The sequence below is a fragment of the Microtus oregoni genome, unplaced genomic scaffold, assembly GCF_018167655.1.
Source record: "Microtus oregoni isolate MIOR12 unplaced genomic scaffold, Mior012 000057F_ref0000458, whole genome shotgun sequence".
Taxonomy (NCBI): Eukaryota; Metazoa; Chordata; class Mammalia; order Rodentia; family Cricetidae; genus Microtus; species Microtus oregoni.
The window spans coordinates 2333263-2359281 of record NW_024543833.1 but is presented as its reverse complement, the minus strand read 5'-3'; the positions used below and the strand labels follow the sequence as shown (position 1 = coordinate 2359281).

At 44.7% G+C, this 26019-nt stretch overlaps 1 protein-coding gene across 4 annotated transcripts in view; it reads left to right on the top strand.

The window, feature by feature from the left end:
- The window catches only part of Myo5b (myosin VB), a 279722-nt gene that overhangs the window by 130814 nt on the left and 122889 nt on the right, over window positions 1-26019 (top strand). For all 4 annotated transcript variants that reach the window (XM_041639124.1, XM_041639122.1, XM_041639123.1 and 1 more), the window contains exons 5-7: window positions 17273-17429; window positions 23207-23350; window positions 24787-24868. In XM_041639124.1, coding sequence (XP_041495058.1) covers window positions 17273-17429; window positions 23207-23350; window positions 24787-24868 — 383 coding nt within the window. The remainder of the gene's footprint in view (window positions 1-17272; window positions 17430-23206; window positions 23351-24786; window positions 24869-26019) is intronic.

The window sequence follows — 26019 nt, the reverse complement described above, 5'->3', positions numbered from 1 at the left end:
TCTGCACATTTCCCTCTCCACTCAGGACCTGACCAAGGGCCCTGCGTATCAGTGTCCACGTGGAATGAAGCTGTCCAGATAGACACGTATCTGTGTCATATTAGTGAGCTGACTGCCCAGAGGTTCCCCTGCTGAAAAATATTCATCTCCTTGGCCTGTCACTTCGTGTAAAGTGTTACCTTTGCTGTCAGCTCCAAATCTAAAGCTATTAAAATATGCATAGTCTCTAAGATGGAAAATGCCATTTATGTCACACCTCTGAGATGTGACTCAGGGCTCTTGTCTGTCTTCCCCTGGGTCAAAGCCACATCCCCTGAGCAGGTCTTGGCCTTGATGGTGTCTCTACTCCCAGATCCATCCTTCTGTCTTTTTAAGGTAAATAATTTCAGTCTCTGGAAATGCTCATGGCTATGAGTCATCAGGCAGGAGAGCTTAGACAAAGGAGCAGTCGCAGGTAGGTGGGCAGGTCATGAGCAGAGCGAAGGAGTGGGGTGGGAGCTCCAAGGCTGAAGTGCCCTTCACAGAGAAGATGGGCTTCTTCTGTTGCTGTGGGAAGGAGAGGGCAGTTGATTTAAAATTTAATGTGAAATGGCATTTCCTGTAGTCAAAGTAAACTGGTCCAGTAAAAGCATCATAGCTTCTTAAAAGTTTGATTTGCTTAATGTTTGTAGTGAAAGGAGTGTTGTTCTGTTTGTCAGAAAACCCCTTGAAGTTTGGGGGTTCGTGTTCTGTCACATCTGCTTTAAAAATATTTTAGGGTGAGGGACTCTCGAGACCCTACCCCTAGCTGAGAAACTATTGACAGCTGATGGCTCTGAGGGACCAAGAGTCACTTTTCTTTAGGATTTTGGTCACTGAGAGGTAGGTGACCCATGCCTGTGCAGATATGGACAGCACTAATTGGACTCAGTGAGTTAAAATGTAAATGAATAAATAAAAAATTATAAAAGCAGGAAAAAGGTTTTCTTTTTTCTTTGGTGCGATATAAAATCAGAACTGATTCTGAATCGCAGCCAGTGTAGGAGGGTTGATGCGATGGACCAGAAGTCGAGGAAAGGTCCCAGGATTTACTACCCCCATTATTTGCTAAGCTCTCTTATAATCTTAACATTGCAGGATAAATAATGGATGGCCGTTGCATTCCTCGTAGTGCTGATGTCTCCTGTAAATTCCTGGGCCGGATAGGAATAAATCACACACGTTTAAAGTAATGAAAGTCGACAGTTGAGCTGTGGGGCTCGGCAAAGCTGGTGCGCAGCTGATCCGAAAGTGGCCCAATGGCCAAATGAAGGGATTACATCTTTTTTAATTAATTAATTTTTTATTATACTTTAAGAAAAGAAAACAAACTATCTTTTTTTATATGTACCAACCCAAGTTTCCACTCTCTCCTCTCCTCCCATTTCTCCTCATACCCTCCCATCCCACCCCCATCCAGTCCTCAGAGAGGGTAAAGCACATTGCTTTGCGGAAGGTCCAAGGTTCTCCCTACTATATCTAGGCTGAGTAAGGTATCCATCCAAAGAGAAAAGGTTCTCAAAGAGCCAGTGCATGCAGTAGGGATAAATCCTGGTGCCACTGCCAGTGGCCACTCAGTCTGCCCCAGCCATGCAATTATCAACCACATTCAGAGGGACTAGTTTGGTCCTATGCTTGTTCCTTCCCAGTCCGGCTAGAGTTGGTGAGCTCCCATTAGCTCAGGTAGACTGTTTCAGTGGGTGAACCCATCATGGTCTTGACCTCCTTGCTCATATTCTCATTCCTTCCACTCTTCAACTGGACTTTGGGAGCTTAGTCCAGTGCTCTGATGTGGGTCTGGGTTACCTCACTCAGGATAGTATTTTCTAATTCCATCCATTTGCATGCAAAATTCAAGATGCCATTGTTTTGTTTTGTTTTGTTTTGTTTTTTACAGCTAAGTAGTAATCTAAAGTATGAATGTGCCGCATTTTCTTTCTTGGTTGAGGGACATCTCAGTTGATTCCAGGTTCTGACTATTACAAATAATGCTGCTATGAACATAGTTGAACAAATGCCTTTGTAGTGTGATTGAGTATCTTTTGGGTATATACCCAAGAGTGGTATTGCTGGATCCTGAGGTAGGTTGATTCCCAACTTTCTGAGAAACCACTATACTGATTTCCAAAGTGGTTGTACAAGTTTACATTCCCACCAGCAATGGATGAGTGTTCATTACCCTTACTCCACATCTTCTCCAGCATAAGCTATCATTGGTGTTTTTAATCTTAGCCTTTCTATCAGGTATTATAGATGGTATCTCAGAGTTGTTTTGATTTGCATTTCCCTGATGGCCAAGCATATTTCTTAAGTATCTTTTGGCCATTTGAGATTCTTCTGTTGTGAATTCTCTGTTCAGTTCTGTAGCCCATTTTTAAATTGGGTTATTTAGAATTTTGATGTCTAATTTCTTGAGCTCTTTATATATTTTGGAGATCACTCCTTTGACTGATGTGGGGTTAGTGAAGATTTTTTTTCCCATTCAGTAGGCTGCTTTTTATTTTGTCTTATTGACTGTGTTCTTTGCTTTACAGAAGCTTCTCAGTTTCAGGAGGTCCCATTTATTTATTGTTGCGTGTAGTGTCTGTGCTACTGGGGTTATATTTAGGAAGTAGTCTCTTGTGCCCATGTATTGAAGACTACTATCCACTTTCTCTTCTATCAGGTTCAGTGGTCTGATTTATATTGAGGTCTCTAATCCCTTTGGACTTGAGTTTTGTACATGGCTACAGATATGGATCCATTTTCATTCTTCTACAGGCTGGCATCCAGTTATGCCAGCACCATTTGTTGAAGATACTTTCTTTTTCCATTATATAATTTTATATAACTTGTAATTTTCTAATTTTAGCTTCTTTGTCAAAAAATCAGGTGCTTATGGGTGTGTGGATTAATATCTGGGTCTTCAATTTGATTCCACTGGTCAACCTCTCTGTTTTTATGCCAGTACCAAGCTGTTTTCATTACTGTAGCTCTGTAATAGAGCTTGATGTCAGGGATGCTGATGCCTCCGGAAGTTCCTTTATTGTACAGAAATGTTTTGGCTATCTTGTTTTTTGTTTGTCTGTTTGTTTTTCTATATGAAGTTGATTATGGTTCTTTCAAGGTCTGGAAGAATTACGTTGGGATTTTGGTGGGGATTGCATTGAATCTATAGATTGCTTTTGGTAGGATTGCCATTTTAATAAGTTGATCCTACCTATCTAATAGCATGGGAGATTTTTCCATTTTCTGATATCTTCTTCAGTTTCTTTCTTCAAAGCCTTAAAGTTCTTATCAAATAAGTCTTTTATTTCTTTTATAGTGCTACCCCAAGATATTTTATGTTATTTGTGGCTATTGTGAAAGGTGATGTTTCTCTGATTTCCCTCTCAGCTTCCTTATTACTTGTCTATAGGAGAGCTACTGATTTTTTTGAGTTGATCTTGTATCCTGCCACATCACTAAAGGCATTTATCAGCTGTAGGCATTCTCTGGCAGAGTTTTTGGGATCACTTATATATACTATCATATCATCTGCAAATAATGAAAGTTTGACTTCTTCCTTTCCAATTTGAATACCCTTGATCTCCTTTTGTTGTCTTATTGCTATAGCCAAAACTTCAAGAACTATATTGAAGAGATATGGAGATAGTGGACAGCCTTGTCCTATTCCTAATTTTAGTAGAATCGCTTTGAGTTTCTCTCCATTTAATTTGATGTTGGCTGTTGGCTTGCTGTATATTGCTGTTATTATATTTAGATATGTGCTTTGTAGCCCTGATTTCTCCAAGACCTTTGTCATGAAGAGGTGTTGGATTTTGTCAAATGCTTTTTCAGCATCTAATAAAAGATCATATGGCTTCTTTTCTTTCAGTTTATTTATATGGTGGATTACATTGATAGATTTTCATATATTGAATCAGCCCTGCATTTCTGGGATGAAGCTGATTTGATCATGGTGGATGATTTTTTTTATGTGTTCTTGGATTCAGTTTGCCAGTATTTTATTGAGTATTTTTGCATCCATGTTCATGAATGAGATTGGTCTATATTCTCTTTCTTGGTTGAGTCTTTGGGTGGTTTTGGTATCAGGGTAACTGTAGCCTCATAAAAAGAGTTTGGCAATGTTCCTTATGTTTCTATTATGTAGAACATTTTGAGGAGTATAGGTATCAGCTTTTCTTAGAAGTTCTGGTAGAATTCTACTAAAATCATCCAGCCCTGGGCTTTTTTTGATTGGGAAGTTTTTGATATTAGCTTCTATTTCCTTGCATTTATAGGACTATTTAAATTGCTCACCTGGTCTTGATTTAATTTTGGTATCTTGTATCTATCTAGAAAATTGTCCATTTCTTTTACGTTTTCCAATTTTGTGGAGTACAGGTTTTTGTAGTGTTAGCTAATGATTCTCTGAATTTCTTCAGTGTCTGTTGTTATGTCCTACTTTTCATTTCTGATCTTGTTAATTTGATGTTCTCTCTCTACCTTTTGATTAATTTGGATAAGGGTTTGTCTGTCTTGTTGATTTTCTCAAAGAACCAGCTCTTTGTTTCATTGATTCTTTGTACTGTTTCCTTTGTTTCTATTTTGTTGATTTCAGCCCTCAATTTGATTACTTCCTGTCTTCTACTCTTCCTGGGTGAATCTGCTTCTTTTTGTTCTAGAGCTTTCAGGTGTGCTGTTAAGTCACTAATGTGACTTAATGGGAAATGAAAACATACATCAATATACAAAACTCTGGATCTTGATAAGTGACACTAAAGGACCACTGAAAGACACTTAAAAATACAGCTTTCAGTTTTGAAAATGACTATTACTGCGAATGTTAGGTGAGGCTAAACTGTTGGTAGCAGAGGAAAAATTAAGGTGTTAAATGTGGTAGAATAGGGAGATATTGATTATGGTGAGTTTTGCTTTGTGTTACCCAACTCTATTTTCTTACTAACTCCTGACTTTATATGTGCCTCCCCCCTCCTCTCTCTCTCTCTCTCTCTCTCTCTCTCTCTCTCTCTCTGTGTGTGTGTGTGTGTGTGTGTGTGTGTGTGTGTGCATGTGTGCGCACGGTCATGCATGTGTGCTGTATAAAAAGGCTCTTGGGAGAGGGCAGGACGGTAACCCATCAATAGAGACACTGTTGGCTACAGGCAAGGTCTTGATTGCATTTCCCACCTGGCAGAGTATTGGCAGATTTTGTTTTCTTTGAATGATGCTGCCTGGTTTTGCCCAGAGGATGTGAGTGTGTAGTTCAGCCAGTGACTTAAGTGCGGTGTCTTCCTATCTTTGTTGTCTTAAACTCTGACAGCTGTGGGTGGGGAGGGGTGCCGTGAGGAGGGGAGAGATGCAGGTGGTCCTTCTCGACAGCATTTTCCAGATGGTACCCATCAGACTGTCCAGATATTGCCTGGGTGAGAAAAAGAGAACCTCAATTTTAATTTTGTTAGATGGGTGTCTGAGATTCGGCAAGTTTTCCTGCTTGCCTAACGAATGCGTGATTGCTTTCTATTACTGGGTCTCTTCCAGCTTGTTAGAGTGAGCCTTCTGAGAACTCAGATGACTTTAGAGACTTTATGGATGACATTCATTTGTGTTGTGGGAGCCACAGACATGGGACATTGTACCGACGAGACCAGTGAATAAATGAGCACTGTTGATGAATAGCTCTGATGTGGGTTGTGTGCCTGCCTTGAGCTTTGCCATTCTACAAATTATCAACCAAACTTTCTGGCAGATTGCACCTGCTTACATGCCTCAGTCGGAAGCAGGCGTTTCACAGAGAAGCCAGCAGCTCTTGAGGTCGGGTGCATAACATAGTTAAAGGACCTTGGCATGGTGGGAAGAAAGAATGCTGGACCTAAGATGCCTGGTCTGTGTTCCTCAGCTTTGTTGTTCTCAACTCTTTTCACTTAGAAAAGAAGTGAGAGAAGAAGAACTGTAGGAGGTGACTCATTAGAGGGAGGAATAGCCATTTTTAGGAGAATTTTCACCATGGGTTTCCAAAGATGATCTTTGTATTCAGCCTCAAGGAAATAGTAAGGGAGCAGGGGAAGGAGCTAGGGAAGGGAAAATTTGGGGAGACTTTTCACATGAAGGAAGATGTAAGAAGGAGGCGCAGGCTGAATAACAAGCATCAATAGTCCGGTTTGATTGGAGCATGCAGGTCTTGTGTCCCTCAGAACAGACTGCAGGTTCCTTGTAATCTCCAGCAGTACTGGTTCTTCTTGGATGATGAGTGAAGCTTGCCTGGTCTCCTGCCTCTTTGTATCTCCTCTTCTACCCCGGACCTCTCCGTCCTTCGCATCTCGTTCCCTGGGTTCACACCGTTCTGTGCACTTTGCTATAGTCAGCCTTATATGTTAGTCTGAGCCATTGGATCTGCAGGTCCTCACTGAGGTTCCATGGCACAGAACACAGTGGAATTCTGACCCAGACCTACCCTACAGTCAGAGACTGCACCACCCAAATTGAACCAGCCAAGGAATTCCTTTGGTGTGGTCAGGCAAATTCGTTCCCTGTCCCATCGCCACTCTCACCATTCGCTCCTGTGCTCATGCTGGTGAAGTAACCAAAGTGAGAGGCATGGTGTTTGCCAAAGCTGGGGATGAAGCTGGAGACGAGGATCCCTGGAGTAAAAGCCAGCTGCTGCATAATCTGTGCTTAGTGAGGACACGGTTCCTCTCTTGCCGTCTCGGCCACTTGGTATACAAGAACAGTAAATGCTGTTGTCCTTCCGCTGCCCAGTCCTGTGTTCTGAGAATCCAGAGACCCTCCGGTCTACCCCAAGCCCTGCTGGAGGGAGAGGGATGTAGTGCTCTTACCGCACAGTCTGTTAGCAGAACATGGAAACCATGTGGACCCCAAACCTCTTCCCGTGAGCCTGGCAGAGGTGCCACCAACCTCACTAACTTACATTTTGCCCTCCATCGCATCATCCCCAGTGTTTCTTGGAACCTTCATTCCCAACTCTTAATCTAAGCACACTCTGACCTAGTCATTGAGAAACTGAGGCTCAAGTTCTTCTTTATCATGAAATTTCCTTGTTTGCTTCTCCTGATAGTTTTCTTAGAAGCCATTTGCTTAATTGAGACATTTATTTTATCTGCCTCCTAGAACTACACTCAAGTTTTTTTGGCTAGATTGCTGTGCTACAGGTGAGAGCCCCAAGACAATTGGCTTCCCTATGCTGCAGGTGTGCGTCTCTGTTCCCAGAGAGAGAAATCCATTGCATCTGAAAAACTCTAGCGATAACTCAGAAGATGGAACATTTATCTTTGCAGTTGAATGAAGCCTACACCAGCATTCATGTATCGGGTTTAATGCTATTCATAATCATTGTGCTGCATAATTTCATCATAGAAATCAAATAACTGAAAAAAAAATAAAAAAAAGAAATCAAATAACTGGCATGAATGGGTGCAATTAGCAGTACTTTTCCATAGCCAAGCAATATTTTGAGGTTTCTTTTCTCGCCCACAGTATATATTCATTCATCATGCAATGTGTGAGCACCGGCAGCACACTAGACATGTGCTGGTTTGTTCACCCCATGTCTTTGCACTCTGTACCACCGAACCACAGTCTTGTGTCCTCAACGGGCCTTCTTGGCTCCTGGCACCATCTGTGTTAAACGTCTGTCCCCCAGCCCCACCAACCCTCCATGTCTCAATTATTTCAGTGGTTGAGGAAACAGTTTCTGGTCCACGAGTCTAGGGCCTCTTCCTTTTAGGGAACTGGAGACAGGAAAGTGTAACCTTGAATTAAGTGTGAGAGCCTTGCAGCAGCTGCAAAAGGGAAGGGGGGGCCATAAGCACAGGTTTTCTACAGCTAGTCCCATAGCCTGTGGAGTGGGTGCTCTAAAATAACCTGGACCTAGTTAACCTCAGACCGGGGTTACAGGTTGTGCCGCCCTGCTTGGTAGCATTTGATTTCTCTGACTTCAAAACCATGCAGCTGTACTGCTTTCCCAACGCTGAAATTCAGGAATATAAATCCAGCTAATGAGGAAACTGCCTGATTTTCTGGGTGAGTCATAAGTCTTGCTGGAGTACAGAATGAAAAGCAATGGCGCCTGTTCTCTGAGCTGGGGAGAAAGAGCAGTTCCTGCATTCTCCACTTAAGGGCTGTTTAGTCTCTTCCGCCCAGATTCTAAAGCTGTTTACATTGTACACAAGGTAACATGGACCCTAAGGAAGTTACAACACATCTGCTGCATTTGCCTGAGCAGATCCATGCAGCATCTGATTAACAATGCTCTAGCATGGTGGTTCTCAACCTGTAGGTCAGGACCCCTCAAATTACCCTTTCACTGGGTCGCAGAAGACCATCTGCATATAGATAATTACATTACAATTCATAATTCATAACAGTAGCAAAATTAGAGCCCAGGAACAGGCACACTCCTGTTCACAAGGGTCAGTCCCCAGTCTGTCCCTGCTTATACTCCAGGGAACTGGGCTGGATGGAGCTCTCAGAGGTTCTCTCAGATGTGGTGGAGATGGACCCACAGGGAACGGGGCCTACTTGAACTGTGTCCCCTTTGCTATTACATGTATTATACTACACCTGTGTGGTTCTTAAAAAGCTCCTGACTCCTAAGACCACTGTGAAACAGAAGTGGGAAATAATGCTTGGGAGGTAAATTGCACTGAGTGGCTATCCTTTACCCAGAAGTCTGTTTTCATCTTCTCATATGGTGTCCTTCTTCCAACGTCTGGATCCATGCCCTTCCCTCTGTCGGTCTTGGATTGCTGGTTGCTCCTCAAATGGTTTGTTTGCATCCCTCTGGCCAGATTCTTGTCACAGCAGCCTTTTTTATGTTGCTCCTGATCTTGGGACAGAGCTCCATAATGTTACAGTGATTGTGACTATGTGGCTCTTGGGTCACACCTCCCTAAAGTTTTCAGTGTCCGGATCCCCATTCGCCTAGCTTTACCTCCAAACTAACCTTCTTCTCCCCATTTGCCCTTCCACCATATTACCAATCTCTCTCTCTCTGCAGCTTCTTCCCTCGCTGTTCAGCAGGTTTTTATCACTTTATATTAATATGGGTTTGTTAGTCCATCTCTGGTTGTTTCATTTTGTTTGAGTTTATCAAACCAGACAGGATACAACGCTGCCATTTTGAAATAGCCATTCTTTCCCAGTTTCTCTGTGACTTCCCCCTCCCCACCAGTCTGACAGCAAGCACCTCTGTCCTTGGTACTGACACAGACAGTTTTGTTGAACAGTTCGTTCCTGATCTAGCATGGTGGTTTCCCACTGCCACCATGGTAGACACTGTATGTGTTTCCGTGGCAGTGTTGACAATGAAATTAGAGAGTAGACAGCAAGAAACAGTCGCTTGATTATCCCTGGGATGAACAAAATATATCCTGACACTCGGGTTCGCAGATGATTTGCCTCTATGGAGGAAACAGCAGAATGGCTAACAACATGTCAGAGATGACAAGTCCTTCATGTGCTTTGACAAAACCAGACTTCCTCTGCCTCCTGGTTTACAACCACACTGGGTTCTAGGAGACTAAGCGGGTGATGTTCCCACTTCCTCATCTTCTCCCAGAGATTTAAGTTCAGAGATTGAGATTTGTGCCTGTCTGAGGCTCCCCACGGCTAGCCCCTCTTCAGCCGTGAGTGGCCCACAAAGGCAGGATTAGCCAGTTTGGTTTACAGGCAGGAAACTGAACAACTCTAAGGGGTCCTGGCTCTAAGTGCAGCAGTTGCTACTATATAAGTCAACGAGGCTGCAGGCTATCCTTGTAGCGCAGTTCAGATGCTGCACTGCCCATCCAAGTCCTTGTATCTGAGGTTATTTATCATGAGACTTCAGTCTAAGAACATTAGGTAGATGATTAATACCTTAGTAAATTGTGGAGTAAGTGGCATGATGATGGGGTGCTTGGGGAAGGACCTTTACAGATGGTACGTTTGAGCAGAGGAGTTGACAGTGGGCCAATCAATCCCAAGGACGCACACACTCACCTTGTATTAGGGCTAGATTTGTTAACACTGCTTCACTAACTAGAAAGGAGCGGTCATAGAGAAGAGAGAGGCCATGGAAGGTTGAATAGATACACAAACCCGTGCTTGAGTTTTGACATGATGTATCTCTTGCTCAGGGTTTGTGAGCACATTCCTTGGATACGCTCAGCTTCTGAGTTCTCTTCTTTAAAATATGGAGATTGATATCTGTTGATTTTATGGCTATTAAGTGTGAGATACATGACTAAGAACTACGTAAACACATGGGCCTGATGTAAATGGCTAGTAATTAAATTAAAGAGCAGCTATAAGGGAGATGTTATGAGGCGTGATGTGACTGAGTACCAGGCATTACGAGCTGTGAAATGGAAAGTGGGACAATCAGTCTGATCTAGGAAAGTGTCAGGCTGGCACAGAGCAGGAGAGAATGGGGGACACAGCCTGTGGGGTGTGGATAGTCGGTGGAGAAGACTGTCAAGCAGTGAAGCCGGAGAGGAGCTGGGCTGCCTACGCCTTGAGCCCAGTACAGTGTGGCTCTTCCTTAGAGGCAGCTTAACGGCAAGGAGCAGGTAAAGCCTCGCTGGTTTCCAGGAAGCCATGTGAGAAGGCATGGTTAAGCGTGGCGACTGCCCTGCAGGTTCACAGAAGGCAGGGAAAACATGATCCATGAAGAGACAAGAATGAAACTCTGCTCAGTCCGATTTTATTGTAACTGGTGCTGGACCAGGACTTCTAGAGTCTGGCCCAGATCATTTTACTCCAGCCATATTTAAGCACAGCACAATGTTTGAAAAAGGTATTCAGATAGCAGTTAACTCAGTCCCAATTTAAGACATGTTTATATTGAAATTCCTTACAAAGTACTTCTGGCTTCTTTCACAAGAATAGGTACTGTTGACTCAGAGTTAGCACCCAGGATTTAGGGTCTAGGGAGGTTGACTGAGGTAAACATAACACCTGTGGGTCTCAGGATGGCCTGGCCCTCAGATATGATAGACGTCACTTAAGCTGTTGTAAAGCACAGGTGACCTCACTCATAACAGTTGGTTTTATGGTCTAAAAACAATGTTTAAGATTTTTGCAAAAGGGTCTTGGATAAGTAGAAACATAAATTCTGGGAGCTAAAACAGAGCCCGTGCCACCAGACAGCAAAGGATCATCCAGGTGTCAAATGATATTGTTCCTGGCATTCCAGGAAGAACAGCTACACACTTCTTCCCATTGAAGACATGAGCTGTGCATTTGACTTTCCTGGCTTCTCCGGTGCTAATCTGTGTGCACAAGGCCTTTTTGCCCTCTACAAAGGACAGGAGGAAGAGGTTAGACAGTTGCTGTCCAGTGCTTACAGATAAGGACTGACCTGAAATTTACAAGAGGAAAACAGACCATGTCCTGGAGATGAAGTGAGAAGCATGAGCTGATTTTGGTTCTGAGCGGGAGGGAAGGGTCACCAGCATGGAGGCTTCTGTGCTCTAGGGTGAGGGACTGAGTAGAGGCTAGACGGCCTACATGAACAAAGCCCTGGCTTTCTATTTCTAGTTGAATTCCCTGGGTCTTGGTAACAGGGACACTGAGGGCCCTGCCAGTGCCTGGGGACTCAGATCAGCACCATACATGTTAACTGATGTGGCCGGCAAAGCATTAGGTTGGATGGTAGGAAATGCCAAAGGTACCACCTAAGTGTGGGTGGGAAACCTGGGCACAAGTCACAGCCAAGTCAGTTTCTTGAGAGTCAGACCTCCAGAGCAGAGCTCTAAGCTCAGAGGTGACTCAAGCAGGATTCTACTTTGACTTCTGTATGTGTGTTGCTGATTGGGAGAACATGGATGACAAATGAAGCCCAAACAAAGCACCCTTCAGCAGGGGATTAAACCGATCATTGGCTGACCAATGATCATGTCTCAGCAAACCCATGTGCCAGGTTCTGTACCCACCTGAATAGTGGGCAGGGGAGGTCACTTGTCTCAGCTTGAAGTGCTGTGTTGGGAATCTTAGAAGAAGACTTAGGGGTGTCAAGGAAGGGGGCATGGGATGAGCTGTGACTAGAAGCAGGATGTAGATGTTGGTATCAGGCCTATTGCCAGGAGCTGTAGATGGCTGAGCTGATGATCTCAGAACCCTCTGCTCTGGTGTAAGTCACAGGTCTTTCCAGGCATTTCTGTCTGCAATAGTGAATGCCATTTAGGAAACAGCTTGGGCTCCAGATAACAGCTGGGCTGTAGGTTTCTTGGCCATGGTTTGCCTTCTCTAAAGGGAATTTGACTGGGCTTAGAAGAAAAGGATTTATTAAAAACCTGATTGACTCAAGTTATCATCTAGATCGTCTCTATGAGTGGGCTGAATGGCTGAAGCCAACATTGGTTGTAATTTTTGAAGGAAGTTGGGTAGGATTCTGTGTTTATTCATGTATTCATGTATCTCTGTGCCCATCCCCAAATGTCCTAAAATTGGCAACTAATCATTCCCTTATCTGATGTAGGTGGGTCATCTGTCTATGTGTTATTTTCATTGGTTAATAAAAAAAACTGCCTTGGCCTTTGATAGGACAGCAGCTTAGAAGGGCGGAGTAGACAGAACAGAATGCTGGGAAGAAGGGAAGTGAGACACTATAGCTCTCCTCTCCAAGATGGATACAGGTTAAGATCCTTCCTGGTAAGCCACCACCTCGTGGTGCTACACACATTATTAGAAATGGGTTAATCAAGATGTGAGAGTTAGCCAATAAGAGGCTAGAACTAATGGGCCAGGCAGTGTTTAAAAGAATACAATTTGTGTGTTGTTATTTTGGGTGTAAAGCTAGCCATGCAGGAGCTGGGCAGGAAGCGGCCCGCAGCTCCTACTACACTTATCCATTGCTCCTATTAATATATCAGTTGTAGAGTGATTGAATGTCAAAAACGAAGAGACTTACATGGGAGCCCATGTCATAGCTTTCTGATTTAGAGATGAGATGACAGAATGCCAGAGAAAGGAGGCAAATGGAAGTCACGCAGCAAGGACTGCAACCAGGGTCACAGGACAGGTGGCAACATATTAAAAGTGTAACAAAACAAATGGCACTAGACTTCAAGAGAGGAGAAATTGCCTTTTCTGAGATGCCCAGGGTAGGGAGTCAGGATGGCTCCTAAGGGTCCGTACTGCAGGAACTTCAGTTGTAAGAGTACCCCAGATGCAGTGCCGGGGAAGGTATGTGCTCTTCATAGACAAAGTAATCCACTGTGGCCAACTCACAGAACCATTATATGATCTCGCAGCAGATATTTAGTGTGCAGATTTTCCCCTGTAACATGATCAGGAGGCTATACTCTACACTCTTTTAGATTGCCCCATACTTCTTAATGATTTAGTATCATATATTGTAGAGGGGTTCACGTGCTCAACTGAGCAGCTTGAACTTGACTTGATGAGTACTGAATAGCTTTTTAACTTTTGAAAAGGAAAAAAAATGTAATTAGAGCATTGATTTAGAAATTTAATCTGCCAAGGGTGTGAGACACCCATACCAAATCAAGGCAGCCACTCAGAACAGCTTATGCCTTAGGGATCCCAGTCCTAAGAGACACTGAAGTGATTGGTAGGTTAATAACTGCGCACACAGCCAGCCAGCCAGTCACTAATACAACCGAGTTCATGTTCAATTCTGTTTTAATGTCTGTATCCTGGATTCCAGTTCTGAGTCCAGAGGAGCTAACATAGGAAGAACAAAGTTGAAGGTGGTGTTGCCCCATCATCCTTGTGGATACATGGTGCTATACATACCTCACAGGTCTGTTCAAAGGTACTAGGTGGTCTAAGAGTGAGTTTATCTGACTTGGGCATACATGGAAGTACCTGCCCCGATAGTCACCAGATTAAGTGGGAGCTTAGAGTACTTCCAGTAGCCGTCCTCTAAAAAGACTCGGATACGAAGGTGTGTGTGTGTGTGTGTGTGTGTGTGTGTGTATGTATGTATGTATCTGTGCACATGCACACTAGGTATATTCCTCAATTGCTATCCAATTTATTCTTTGAGACAGCCTCTCTCTCTAACTTTGACTCTCAACCACCAGCTAGAATGACTGGCCAGCAAGCCCCAGGGATGCTCTTGCCTCTACATCCTCAGTGCTGGGATGACAGGTGCACACACTGCACCCAGCCTCTTCTGTGTGAACCAAGGATCCAAACTCGGGTTCTCATGCGTGTGCAAGGAGCACGCTACTGAACTTTGTTACCAGAACAATGCAAAGATGTTTAAACTTGAGGATAGATGGTTGTGATTCTGGTGAAACCCTGGTTGTATATGCGTCTTCTCACCCTGCTGGGTTTTGATTATTTCAGCCCTTTGATGCTCCTTTTTTCTTTCCTTGACACTCGTCACATAAACTAGCCCCTCTCTTTTTTCCTTCTTGGTCACTTACCTTTGGACTGCTCGGCTCCTAAAGCCTCTCGCCTCTTGTGTGTATCACTCCCTTCCCTGAGCAGCACTTGCTCAGCCATTCTCAGTGTTGTGCAGAGTAATGGGCACCTTGGCACTGACATTGAGAAGGGAGAAGGATCGCCACTTTGTGCCTTATTTGTCTCTGCTAGGTAAGATGTTTTATCCAGATCCCCTTGCCAACCAACTTCCTGTGTGCTGTGCTGCTGCAGGAAACCTTAGAGCACTCATGTGTTCCCTTCCCAAAGAGCTACCTCATTGTACGTGTTTCTCCCTGGATCCTTGTTAAATGGGACAGCATGTGGCTCTCTGCTGAGGATCACGGCTCAGCTATGTCCTGCATTCATTCTCTTATCTTGGAATATGTTGTTTGTTGTTTTTACTATTTTGGCTCTTTGGACTCTTAGTTTTTGGGGGGTCCACCACACAGCTCCCAAATAAATCACACATGAGTCCTATTCTTTCTTATGAATTCCCAGTCTTTGCTTGGCTTGTTTCTTGTCAGCTTTTCTTAACTTAAATCATCCCAACTATCTGTGGCCTTGAGACTTTTATCTTTCTCTATTCCTGTATACTTTTTTCCCCCTGATTACTCTGTGTCTGACTGGGTGGCTGAGTGGCTGGCCCCTGAAGTCCTCTTTCCTCTCTCATTCCCAATTCCTTCTCTCCCAGATCTCTTATATGTATCCTCTTTGCCTGCCAGCTCTGCCTATTTCTCTCTCCTGCCTCGCTATTGGTCGTTTAGCTCTTTATTAAACCATCAGGTGTTTTAGACAGGCAAAGTAACACAGTTTCACAGAGTTTTACAAATGCAGCATAAACAAAAGTCACACACCTTAAATTAATATTCTACAACAGGGATAAGAGATGAATAAAACTCCAAAGTATTGGGTGTGGCTGCCCAATCTGGTTCTTGTTACACACAGAGAGCTCTGAGGGTGGCATCAGAAAGGGGGCATGACCCATGTGACCATTGCCAAGGTGTAAAGCCAGGTTATGTTCCCAGGCTTCTTAGGTTCTCATGCCTCTTATCAGTTCTCTAAGGACTTGGTAATAGAAGTAATGAGAACAGAGGTGACCCCTGATATCGTGTCCAAAGTCCTTTACAATGTAAAGCAAAAAATGGGGGAGGGGGATGAAAATGGAGGCTGGAGAGATGGCTCAGCAGCTAAGAGCACTTACTGCATTTGGTTCCAGTACCCACATGGTGACTCATAACCATCTGTAGCTCCAGTTACAAGGATCCTCTTCTGGCTTCCATGGACACCAGGAACACACATGGTATACATACATAAAAGCAGGCAGACATGCATAATAATAAATAAATAAATAAATAAATAAATAAATAAATAGATGGATGGATGGATGGATGGATGAAGGTGGGAAACAGCCACATTGGGGGCCTGTTTGGAGGGTTCCTCTTAATGAGAAGTTGCTGTGAGAGCAAGGAGATGAAATGGGCACTGATGAGAGCAATGATCGCCTAGAATGAAGGGGAATCTCAGAAGACGTGGAAAATTTTCCTTCTCCAAGTGCTAGCAAGGAATCTATGTTTTTATTACTTGGTTAGGTGGTTGATGTAAAGACATCTATGTTCAACTTCATCTTCTCTGCATCTGCTTTCCATCCAGAACCCCTTGGGTCCCTTTTTGATTGTCCATGATTATGAGCTGAGACCTCTTTGCATGGCATGCCTTGTGGGCCCAATCTCTTTAGCCCCACCCTGTCCTTCACATGATTTTTTTCAAGCACTTGCACCTCCAGCCAGGCTCTTCTCTCTTTCCCATTCCTCTCAAGCTGGATAGGGTCCTTTACATTGTCACACCATTGACCAGTTCCTGTGCTTTGGCCCTGACCTGGACACAGCTGGCAGTTTTACACACATGCTGATAGCTTCAATAACTAGCAAGGCCAGTATCCTGACATGGAGGTGTCTCAGTTATTCTGCACCCACTCTGCCTGGGAGACCATAGGACCTGACACTGGGAGTCCTGAGTCCTTAAAGTATGCCTTCATTAGGTTAGATCCACTGGGCCCTAAGCTGCTTTTAGTTCACTAGCAGATACTGAGCACATATGTGGTACCAGGCACTGTTATCAGAGTGGAGAGTTGGGAGTTGAGTGCCAGCCTTCCTTGTGGTTTTATGAACCGAGGGGATAATGGCCGAGTTCACCATCATAAGCAATTTCTTGCCCTAATCGCTGTACCAAATGCTTGTCATTCCTCTCTGCTTTGAATGCTTGTGTTCCTTGGGGACACAAAAGCATGCACCTTTCATTTTTTGTCTGTCTTCCTGTTTTGTATTTTAAAAGAATAACTGTGGTTTTGCTTGTGATATGGGAGGGATCCTCTCTCTCTCTCTCTGACTTGAATTTACTCTCTAATCCCTTTTGTTGCAATCCTTGTATTTGATGAGAGATCAGACTGGTGGCATGCCCTTTGTGTCCTTCATCTGTATGAACAGAAATGTCCAAATCTATCCCACCATCACGCTAGGCTCAGTGCAAGAGAAGATTCTGGTTCTTAATAAAGAAAACTAGGGAATTGAGTGGCACAGGGTAGGAGGAACAAAGACGAAAGGGCACATGTGTAATTTCTTAAGATAAGAGGCACTGTATCCCTCGCTATAGGGTAAGCCGCTGGCCATGCCATCTTTTTCATGAGTGATGGAGAACTCATGCTGTTTGAAAGCCCTGCTCATTCCTGCTTTCTTCCTCCGATTTTCAGAGCTTGTATAAGCCTATGAGGGAGGGCAGACTTTACCCAGTTATCCACATTTGCCCCCGAGAGATGCCTCTTATCAGGTTCACCTCCATTGGAGTCCCTGGCAGCCAGCAGCACCTTTCCATGGCCAGTGACTGACCAGAGCTCTTTCCCTTCCAGAGATGAAAAGAACCAATCCATCATAGTCAGCGGAGAGTCTGGAGCAGGGAAGACGGTGTCAGCCAAGTATGCCATGCGCTATTTTGCCACAGTTGGTGGCTCAGCCAGTGATACCAACATTGAAGAGAAGGTCCTGGCATCCAGTCCCATCATGGAGGTAAAGCCTTCCCAGGGAATCACTGGGGGTTAAATGTGGTGTGAATGATGAAGAGCATCTTTGACACAGCTGATCTAGGCAGCGTTCACACCCCTCCTATGTCAGGCAGAGCAGAGTGTGCCTCTGAATCCAGTCTGAAGAGCATCTGACCTGGTCACATCCTACAACCCCAGTGTAGGTGGAGTGTCTTCATGCTCTCTGTCCCTGAACTTTGTGTGTGCTGTAGTAATGGTGATTGCCTGCCTGCTGCCACCTCTGCTGTCCTCCCCTTCTTGATGCCAACACAGGTTAGAAAATTAGTATCTCACCAGAACCAGTAGATACTTTGAAAGACTCTGCGTTAGGAGGCAGTTCTCAGAGAGTGAGGCAGACTAGGTAGAAACAGGGAAACTTTGTCTGTGCTGAGAAGGGTGAAGGGGAGCCAGAGCAGATGTGATACTGTCACTGCTGTTGAAACAGTTTCCTGTGATACACAAAGTAGCCAAGAAGGCACACGCTGTCTGAGTCCTGTCCTTGGCAGGACATATGACAGGAGCCTGGTTTGGGTGGGTTTAGAGAACTTAGTTAAGTTCAGGCCAAAGTTGTTTCTAAAAATTAGGTCTCGCTATAGCTCATAATGGTTTAGAGTCCCTCTCTCTCTCTTTCCCTTTCTCCCTCCTTCCATTCTCTGTGTCTCTCCATCTCTGTCTTTCTCCTCTTTAAACGATATATTCTGATAGAGAATGTCTTCATAGCCTAGGTAACTTGGGACGCTCCACTGTTCTAGTTTCTTTAGCTGGCCAGGAGCAGATAAGGAAGGAAGGTAGGGCTTATTCTATATTACATGGGAAGCAAGACACTGTGTTACTAAGTAAGACAAAAAGGGCATTTACAAAAATTTTTATTGTGTAAAATATCCATGGCAGCAATACACCACTTTAAGTGTATGAATCAGAGGCATTAAATGCATTCATTGTTTGTGTATCCATCACTACCACCCATTCTAGAACTTTCCTATTACCCCAGTAGAAACCTTGCTCCCATTAAACAATTATTTTTCCCTCCCCCAAGTTCTTGCCAAACTGTTTTCAACCTCGTTGACTCTTGCTGCTGTGGGAACTTCAAATGAGTGGCATCGTATAATACTGCTCCCTGTGTATCTGGTTAGCTTGACTTGGCATGATGCTTTCAAGGTTCATCCATACCTATCAATTCTCTGTTCTCTTTATGGTTGGCTGTCTCATTACACAATGCGCCATAGTTTGTTCGGCCATTCCTCCCCTGCTGGGTATGCGGGTATTTCTACCTTTTGGCTATTATTGAATGCTCCTCCTATGGATATTAATATGAAAGTTGTCAAATTAAGTCCTGGCCCAGGGAATTATAGCAGTTACTAATAATTTAAAGTATGCACTGTCTGCTACAGCCCAAGCAGGCTTCTGAGTTCTGTGAGAAGGTTGCTTTGTCATGGAAGAAACGTAAGAACAACATGCATCTCCAAAGAGGACCAGGGTGTAGTTAATCTCTAGAATCTGAATGAGGAGTGAGAACATGAACCGTCCTAATCACAATAGTGTATATAAGTGAGTACATCCCATGTTCCTCTTTTTGGATCTGACTTACCTCACTCAGGATAGTGTTTTCTATTTCCATCCATTTGTATGCAAAATTTAAGAAGTCCTTGTTTTTTTACTGCTGAGTAATACTCTAATATGTATATATTCCATACTTTCTTCATCCATTCTTCCATTGAAGGGCATCTAGGGCGTTGGGCTGTCTTTGGACTTCCCACAGGTCAGGGAACCCTGATTGCTCTTCGAGCTGATGAGGGAGGGGGACTTGATCGGGGGAGGGGGAGGGAAATGGGAGGCAGTGGTGGGGAGGAGGCAGAAATCCTTAATAAATAAATAAATTTAAAAAAAAATAGTGTATATAAGTGCAGTTGTTTGGGCCCCAGACATTAACGCTCTGCCTCGTGCAACTAGCTGCTTCGGAAACCATCCGCTTAAGTGCCCAGGGCTCCTTCTATCAATTGTGAACTGTTAGTGCTATCTTTAGGGGAAGCTTGACTTTGCTTGTGAAAAGGAAGCAGCAGAACCAGGAGGGATCCTGACTAGGATTAGAATGTTGCCAACAGAAAGTGAGGAACTTTTTGCCTGCCAAAGTCGAGAGCGCAACTTTTCAAATGTTCCAGGTTTAGTCAAGAAGTCATCAGCTTGTGGCCCCTCAGAGAGGTCTAGGGAACAGAGTCTGAACTGGGAGCAGTGATTACCGATAATTCTGCCCAGTCCCTGGGAAGAGTTCTCCGGCTCGCCCCCAAGCCATCAGTTACTGTCTCCTCGCTCTCAGGGCAGATACCTCCCAGGGAGACTGGGAGCTGAGCACAGTCTGAGGATGCAGAAGGACCAGTAGGCTGAGCTGAGTGGCAGCTGTTTAATTATGGAGATGGAGGCTGGGCTGGGATTGACCGGGGCAGATTGCTGTGATTCCTTCGCAATGCTAGCATGCCCTGACCCCATTTTTCTTAAGAGCTTATGAGCATCCTAGGAGGGATACGTCCCCGTCCCCAAGTCTGCACTGATTAGGAGAGCCAAACTAATCAAGAGACCAGGGCTAGGGGACCCTATGACAGCTTAGGAATCATGAAACCAGACATACAACTGTGAGAGCCAGAGACATTTCCCCTACAGAAAGGAGATAAGTTAGAGGTACAGTGAACAAAACTGACCAAAGGTGTGAGTTTTAGGATTTTCATCTTTGCTATTGATTTAAAACTAGCTGCAGCTGTTTAGCCTGCATATAAGATTCATATACGCTTCTGCTTCCTACATGACCTACATCCTGTGTTCTCTTATGTGGTCTAACATTCCAGCCAACGTTGTCTCTTCTGAGACCCTCTTGTCCTTTTGTCCACACTGTTTTTCTCCATCGATAAGATTCCGTTCTCTATAAGATTCACTGCAATTTGCTTTTTTCCAGCCTTTTTCGTTCTGCTGGCATGACTACTTGCTCCCCCTTCCTCTCTCTGTTCTTGCCCACAAGTTAATGGTGACGTCTCCGTTATGTAAGCCAACATTAAAAGTATTCATTGTATTCTTGCATATTACTATACAATTATACAGGAAGGTCTAGTTGAATTTCACATTCCTGTATGCATAAACAGCAAAGAACATGCAGTGGTGTTTGTTTGTTTGTGTGTGTGAACCATGGTACAATTCTGTAGCTCTGGCTGGCCTAGAACTTAATATGTAGACCAGGCTGGCCTTGAACTCACAGAGTTTCTTCTGCCTGGAGAAGCGGAGAGCACCCACTTGGGAGTTTGGGTAGAGTTTTGGTTCCTTGTGGTTTTAGTGTGATTTATTTCTGAAAGGCACCTTCCTCTCCTATTTCTTGAGAGGGTAGAAATGAGGATCAATACTTCTGCCTGCCACCCTCTACAGTCCTCCGCTCTGCCAGCTGAGCTAAGAAGGGTTTCCTTGGAGGATTGGTATCACTGTCTATGTTCACTTCTGATTTGGCTCGGTCCTTAGAGCTGTGGAACTTGCCCCCTTGTCTGCAGCTTCTTGTCTGGTGTGTGTGGGGACCTGTGAGGCAGATGAAGGACTGTGATTCCCTATAACCTGGGTTGAGACTTGAGAACCCAGGTGTATCTGAATTTGAATCTTGCCTGCTTCCTAGCCATGTGACCTTGGCAAATTATTTGCCCTTCCCAAGCCTGTTTCCCTGTATGTACAACAAGAAGAGATGGCTGCCTCTGAGAGCTCCTGTCCTGATGAACTGACACAATAAGCAGCCCCGCCCAGGGCTTCACGTCAGAGACCCAAGGATGTCTAACTTTTGCAAATATTCTGGAGAGGACAGCCGGCTTTTCTATCTTCAAAACAGAACTGTCTCACTGAAGTGTGACCGTCTGCCATTGTGTCCTGGAGCTCAAGAATCAGGCATTTGTGCTGGGGAATGAGAAGCCCACCAGGGTACTTGTGCACCCCTCTTTTCCTGGAGGGGAGGGCAGAGTGTGTGCAGGGACCAGAAAAATGGGAACTCCTCTGACTTGTGGAACTAGGGAAGGGCTGCCTGTTTGCTTTCAGGTCTGGATTTGAACAGGAACGGCTGGTAGGTTGGAAGGCTATGGAAAGAGAATCCCCGAAAAGGGAACAGTGCAGCCGAACCTTGTGTGAGTATGGAGAATCACAGGGCTATGGAAGAATAAAGAAGTGTTCTGTTTCCTTAGGTCTGAGGACTGAGTATAGAGTAATGAATGGCAAGACTAGGTGGGCTGCTACCAGGATGTGAGCCTTGCTGAGGTTCTAAAACTAAAGGGTAGTGGAAGCCACTGAAGCATCCTATGCCAAGAATATAATCAGGTTCACACTTTACACAGGCTGCTCTGTTAGTCAAGAGGAATATTGACTGAAAGTCACAAGACCAGGAATAGAAAACATATAGAGAGGTAGTTAACATTATCTAGGACAGAGGCAGTGGTGATGTGTGTCAGGTCCATGCGGTAAGAACACTTGTGGAATGGTACTTGGCAGACCAGTGCTGGCAGAACCACTCACCCAGCAGAGAGCATGGATGCGGGCTTCACTTCGCTCACCTCCAGACCGAGAACAGTGACAGGTGTCTGCATGAAGTGCGAGTGTGTAAGAAGTTAGCTGGTGAAGCAGTAGAGATGGGCTTCAGCTCCATCCTTCATCTCAGAGGACACTGGGGCTTTGAAAGGAGCAGATATAAGTAGTTGGACTTGGCTAGCCTGGACTACGGCGTGGGTTCGGATCTTCCCTTCAGCATCTGGGCACGTCATGTTTTCTAGGCCACTAAAAAGTTGCAGTGGGATTTTCTACCTTTTTCACCACCTGAAAATGTGAAGAATCAGAAGAGATTAAAATAAGAAAAGTCGATTTTTGGCGTGTTCATATCGTGACTTATAGAAAGTGAAGAATCATATTAGACCAGTTATTTAGTGGCTGACTTTAAAGAGTATTATGGGCTGGGTGTGATGACACACATCTTTAATTCCAGAACTCAGGAAGATTGTTATAAGTTAGTGGCCAGACTGTTTCCATAGCAAATTCCAGGCCAGTTGGGGCTTCATAGAGACCTTGTCCCCCCAAAAAAGATTATTGCATAGTATTCAATCTGTGGCCCTGCTTTGTAGGAAATGATCCTTAGGGTGGGTGACTTCCTGGTCTACCTTAATAAAGAGTGGGGTAGGCATGTCATTTGATGGCCTTTCACCAGTGGGGCAAAGCATTTGGCTGCTTGATTGCATAAGGGATCACAGTAGATTAAACACAGCAGAACTATGGTCCCAAGCACCGATTTGATGGCTGTACAACATCAGAACCAGGGGCTCTGGTTCTCTAGGCCTTGGCTTTGTGGGCCCAGGGTAACTGGTAAGATTGTCACATGTGTATTCTAGATAGGAAAAAAAAAAAAGAGGAGCAGAGGAATGGTGGGTTAGAGTCTCTCTGACCTGGCTGTGTCTCTAGAAAGTCTTCGGCTGAACACACAGCTCTGGCCGGTGGCCACTGATTGTACAAGGGGCTGAGAAGTGACATGGGTTTTGGCTTAGTTTTAAACAAACCAAGCAGCGTTTCTCACTCAGCCCATTGTCTTTACAGTTGCAGAGGTGTGTGTGTGTATGAATACCATGCTGCCACAGGCCTACAGTCGTGAAGTCAAGAAGCCCAGTGGGGGTGGGGTGATAGTAGGAGAGGCACCTATGTGCTTTACTGACTAAGCCATCTTCCCAGCCTCCCCTCATTTATACACATTTCTATTGTCTGTTAATCCAGGCTATCGGGAATGCCAAGACCACTCGCAACGACAATAGCAGCCGCTTTGGGAAGTTCATTGAGATTGGCTTTGATAAAAAATACCACATCATCGGGGCCAACATGAGGACCTACTTGCTGGAGAAGTCTCGGGTGGTCTTTCAGGTGAGTGGCAGGACTCAGTCATTTGTATTTTGCTACCAGTATTGTTCCGCCCACTCCCTGTGTCCACAGAGCAGCTTGTCTTGTAGCCTGCAATCAATGTTCTTGTTTTCATTCTTCTCTTTCAGAGTAAACATTCGTTTAGACTAAGCATTAGGTCTCTGCAAATGCTTTGCACAGCTTTGCCTGTTGTGTGTTAAGCAAGTGCTCGATCCTGGGATAAAGGACAGGACGGTCCTCCCTAGGCTTTTACACAGCGGTCCTCCCGAGGCTTTTACAGCCTTCCCGTTAGAGAATGTGATGCACAGAGCCTGGGTTGCAGCTTTCAAAGAACCTGCTTGTTGGGTGGGTCAAAATACAGGTGTGGCTAGAAAGATAGGTATACGTGCTGACATCACACACATACACACAGACACACACACACACACACACACACACACACACAGTGTTCTTTCCTAGGAAGCAGTCCTCATTTCTTCCCCTCCATAGCCCTTGATTGTTCCCTGCTGACCCTCCTTGGCCTCTGCCAGAACCCTTTCTCCCTGTTTCTGGAGACCTCCCTGCTACTAGCAGCTCCATCCACCATTCTCCTGCAGCAGCCCCATCCTTCCACCTCTGGACTGAGATGGCAGAGGTGACCTGATTCAAGTCTGTATCTTGCATTCCTTATGCACAGTGACTTCCCAGTCCCCAGAGTTCAACTTTCCCCAGAATCCCCCAGAGTCTTCTGAGCTATATCTTAGTGATGACTCCCTGCTAATGGGTAACAAATATTGCATGAACCTTTAGGCCATCCTCGCCTTCCCTCACAGGTTGGTTGGGCAGTCCTGCATCCTTCCTTCAGTGCAGCAGAGATAGCAGGCATCTCTATTGGGTGGACCGACAAGCTACCTGTACTTTACCCTGGCTTTGAGATTTCCTCTTCCATGGCTGTCTCTATCCAGGGCTCCTAAATATTTACACACCATCTCCCCCTCCACCCTACTGATTTAAGGCTATTCTAGTCATGTGTGTACAGTGAAAGTCATCAGAGATTCCTGACTGACCAGCCCCAAAGTGTAGGCAAGCTTGGCTTTAACTTAGTCCTAAGCCCTGGAGGAGCTTCCAACAGGGTAGCAAAGGGCTTAGAGTTGTGGTCAAGCAGCACACAGATGGTAGTTTTTGCTGGCTGACCCGCCATTTGTGACATGGCACTGGTGTTTAATGTAGGGGAGAAAAAAGGAAATGCCTGCTTCCATGTAAGCCAAGAGGTATAAGTCCTCACATAAGAAGGCCCTGTCGTAGCAAATAGAAAATAAGGCAGTTGAAACTGCAGGTGGCCAAGGTGTGGAAGAAAACCCTGAGGGAGGGTGGTCTAAGTCACACCACCTGGGGTCAGAGTGGCCAAGGAGGTGATTCAGGGAATCGCTGACTAAAATGGATCTCCTTTTCTCCCCCAGGCAGAAGATGAGAGGAACTACCACATCTTTTACCAGCTCTGTGCTGCTGCCAGCCTTCCTGAATTTAAAGAACTTGCTCTAAGTACGTCAGCAGGTACCCAGGGTCCTCTGCAAAGGCAAAGCTATGGCAGGCAGCTAGGAGCTCTGTCTAGAACTCTGGCTTATGGGTTCTTGTCTCAGTTCTGCCCCTACTGTGGTCCTGTCCTTTAGCCCAATCAGAACCTCACTGTCAGTTACTAAAGCAGGGTTCACTATACCTAGGCTACCTGCAAGGGTTGAGCTAAGGGGTGGGAAGTGTGTTTTGCAGAGCAGTGCAGTTGTCCCCTACTTTAAGAGGCATGTTATGAGACTGATGGTTTAGTCGGGTGCTGTTGCACAAGCATGGGGACCTGCATTTGGATCCCCAGAAAAGTTGTGTGTGAATCCATTTCAGTAACCCTAGTCCTGGGGAATGGAGAAGTGAATTCCTGAAGTTCTGTGGCCAACCAGTCTGCCTAGCTGGAATAGATGGGCACAGGCTCAGTAAGAAGCTCTGTGTGAAACAACGCGGGGGAGAAGTGAGCAAGGAAGGCACCTAGTGTGACCAGTGACCTCCATGGATACACACAGACCCACACAAGCACGTACATATACAATATTCATGCACAGATTTTTTTTATTAAAAGAAAAAAGTGTGTCTTCTTTCTGTACCTTGAAAAATGGGTCTCTTTCAGACAGTCTAGAGATTTGCATAATACTCTTTGCTGTGGGATAATGCTTTTGTACACTGTAAAGATTTGTCACTCATATTTGTTTAATAAAATGCTGATTGGCCAGTAGCCAGGCACGACGTATAGGTTGGTAGTATAGACTAGGAGAATTCTGGGAAGAGGAAAGGCAGAGATGCAGTCACCAGCCAGATGCAGAGGAAGCAAGATGAGAATGCTGCACTAAGATACCAATCCATGTGGCTGAACATAGACAGGAACTGTGGGTTAATTTAAGTTGCAAGAGCTAGTTAATAATAAGCCTGAGCTAATAGGCCAAACCATTTATAATTAATATATGCCTCTGTATGTTTTGTTGGGACTGAGCCACTGTAAGACCCAGAAGGACAGAAACTTGTGTCTGCAACTGATCACTTTCCCTTTACCACCATGTGTTGAGTCATATTTTAGGGCTGAGACAAAAAGGATAGGAACAGTGCTGGCCTTGGTGGTAAAGGCTGCAAAGTACACATATGAAGGATAAGTC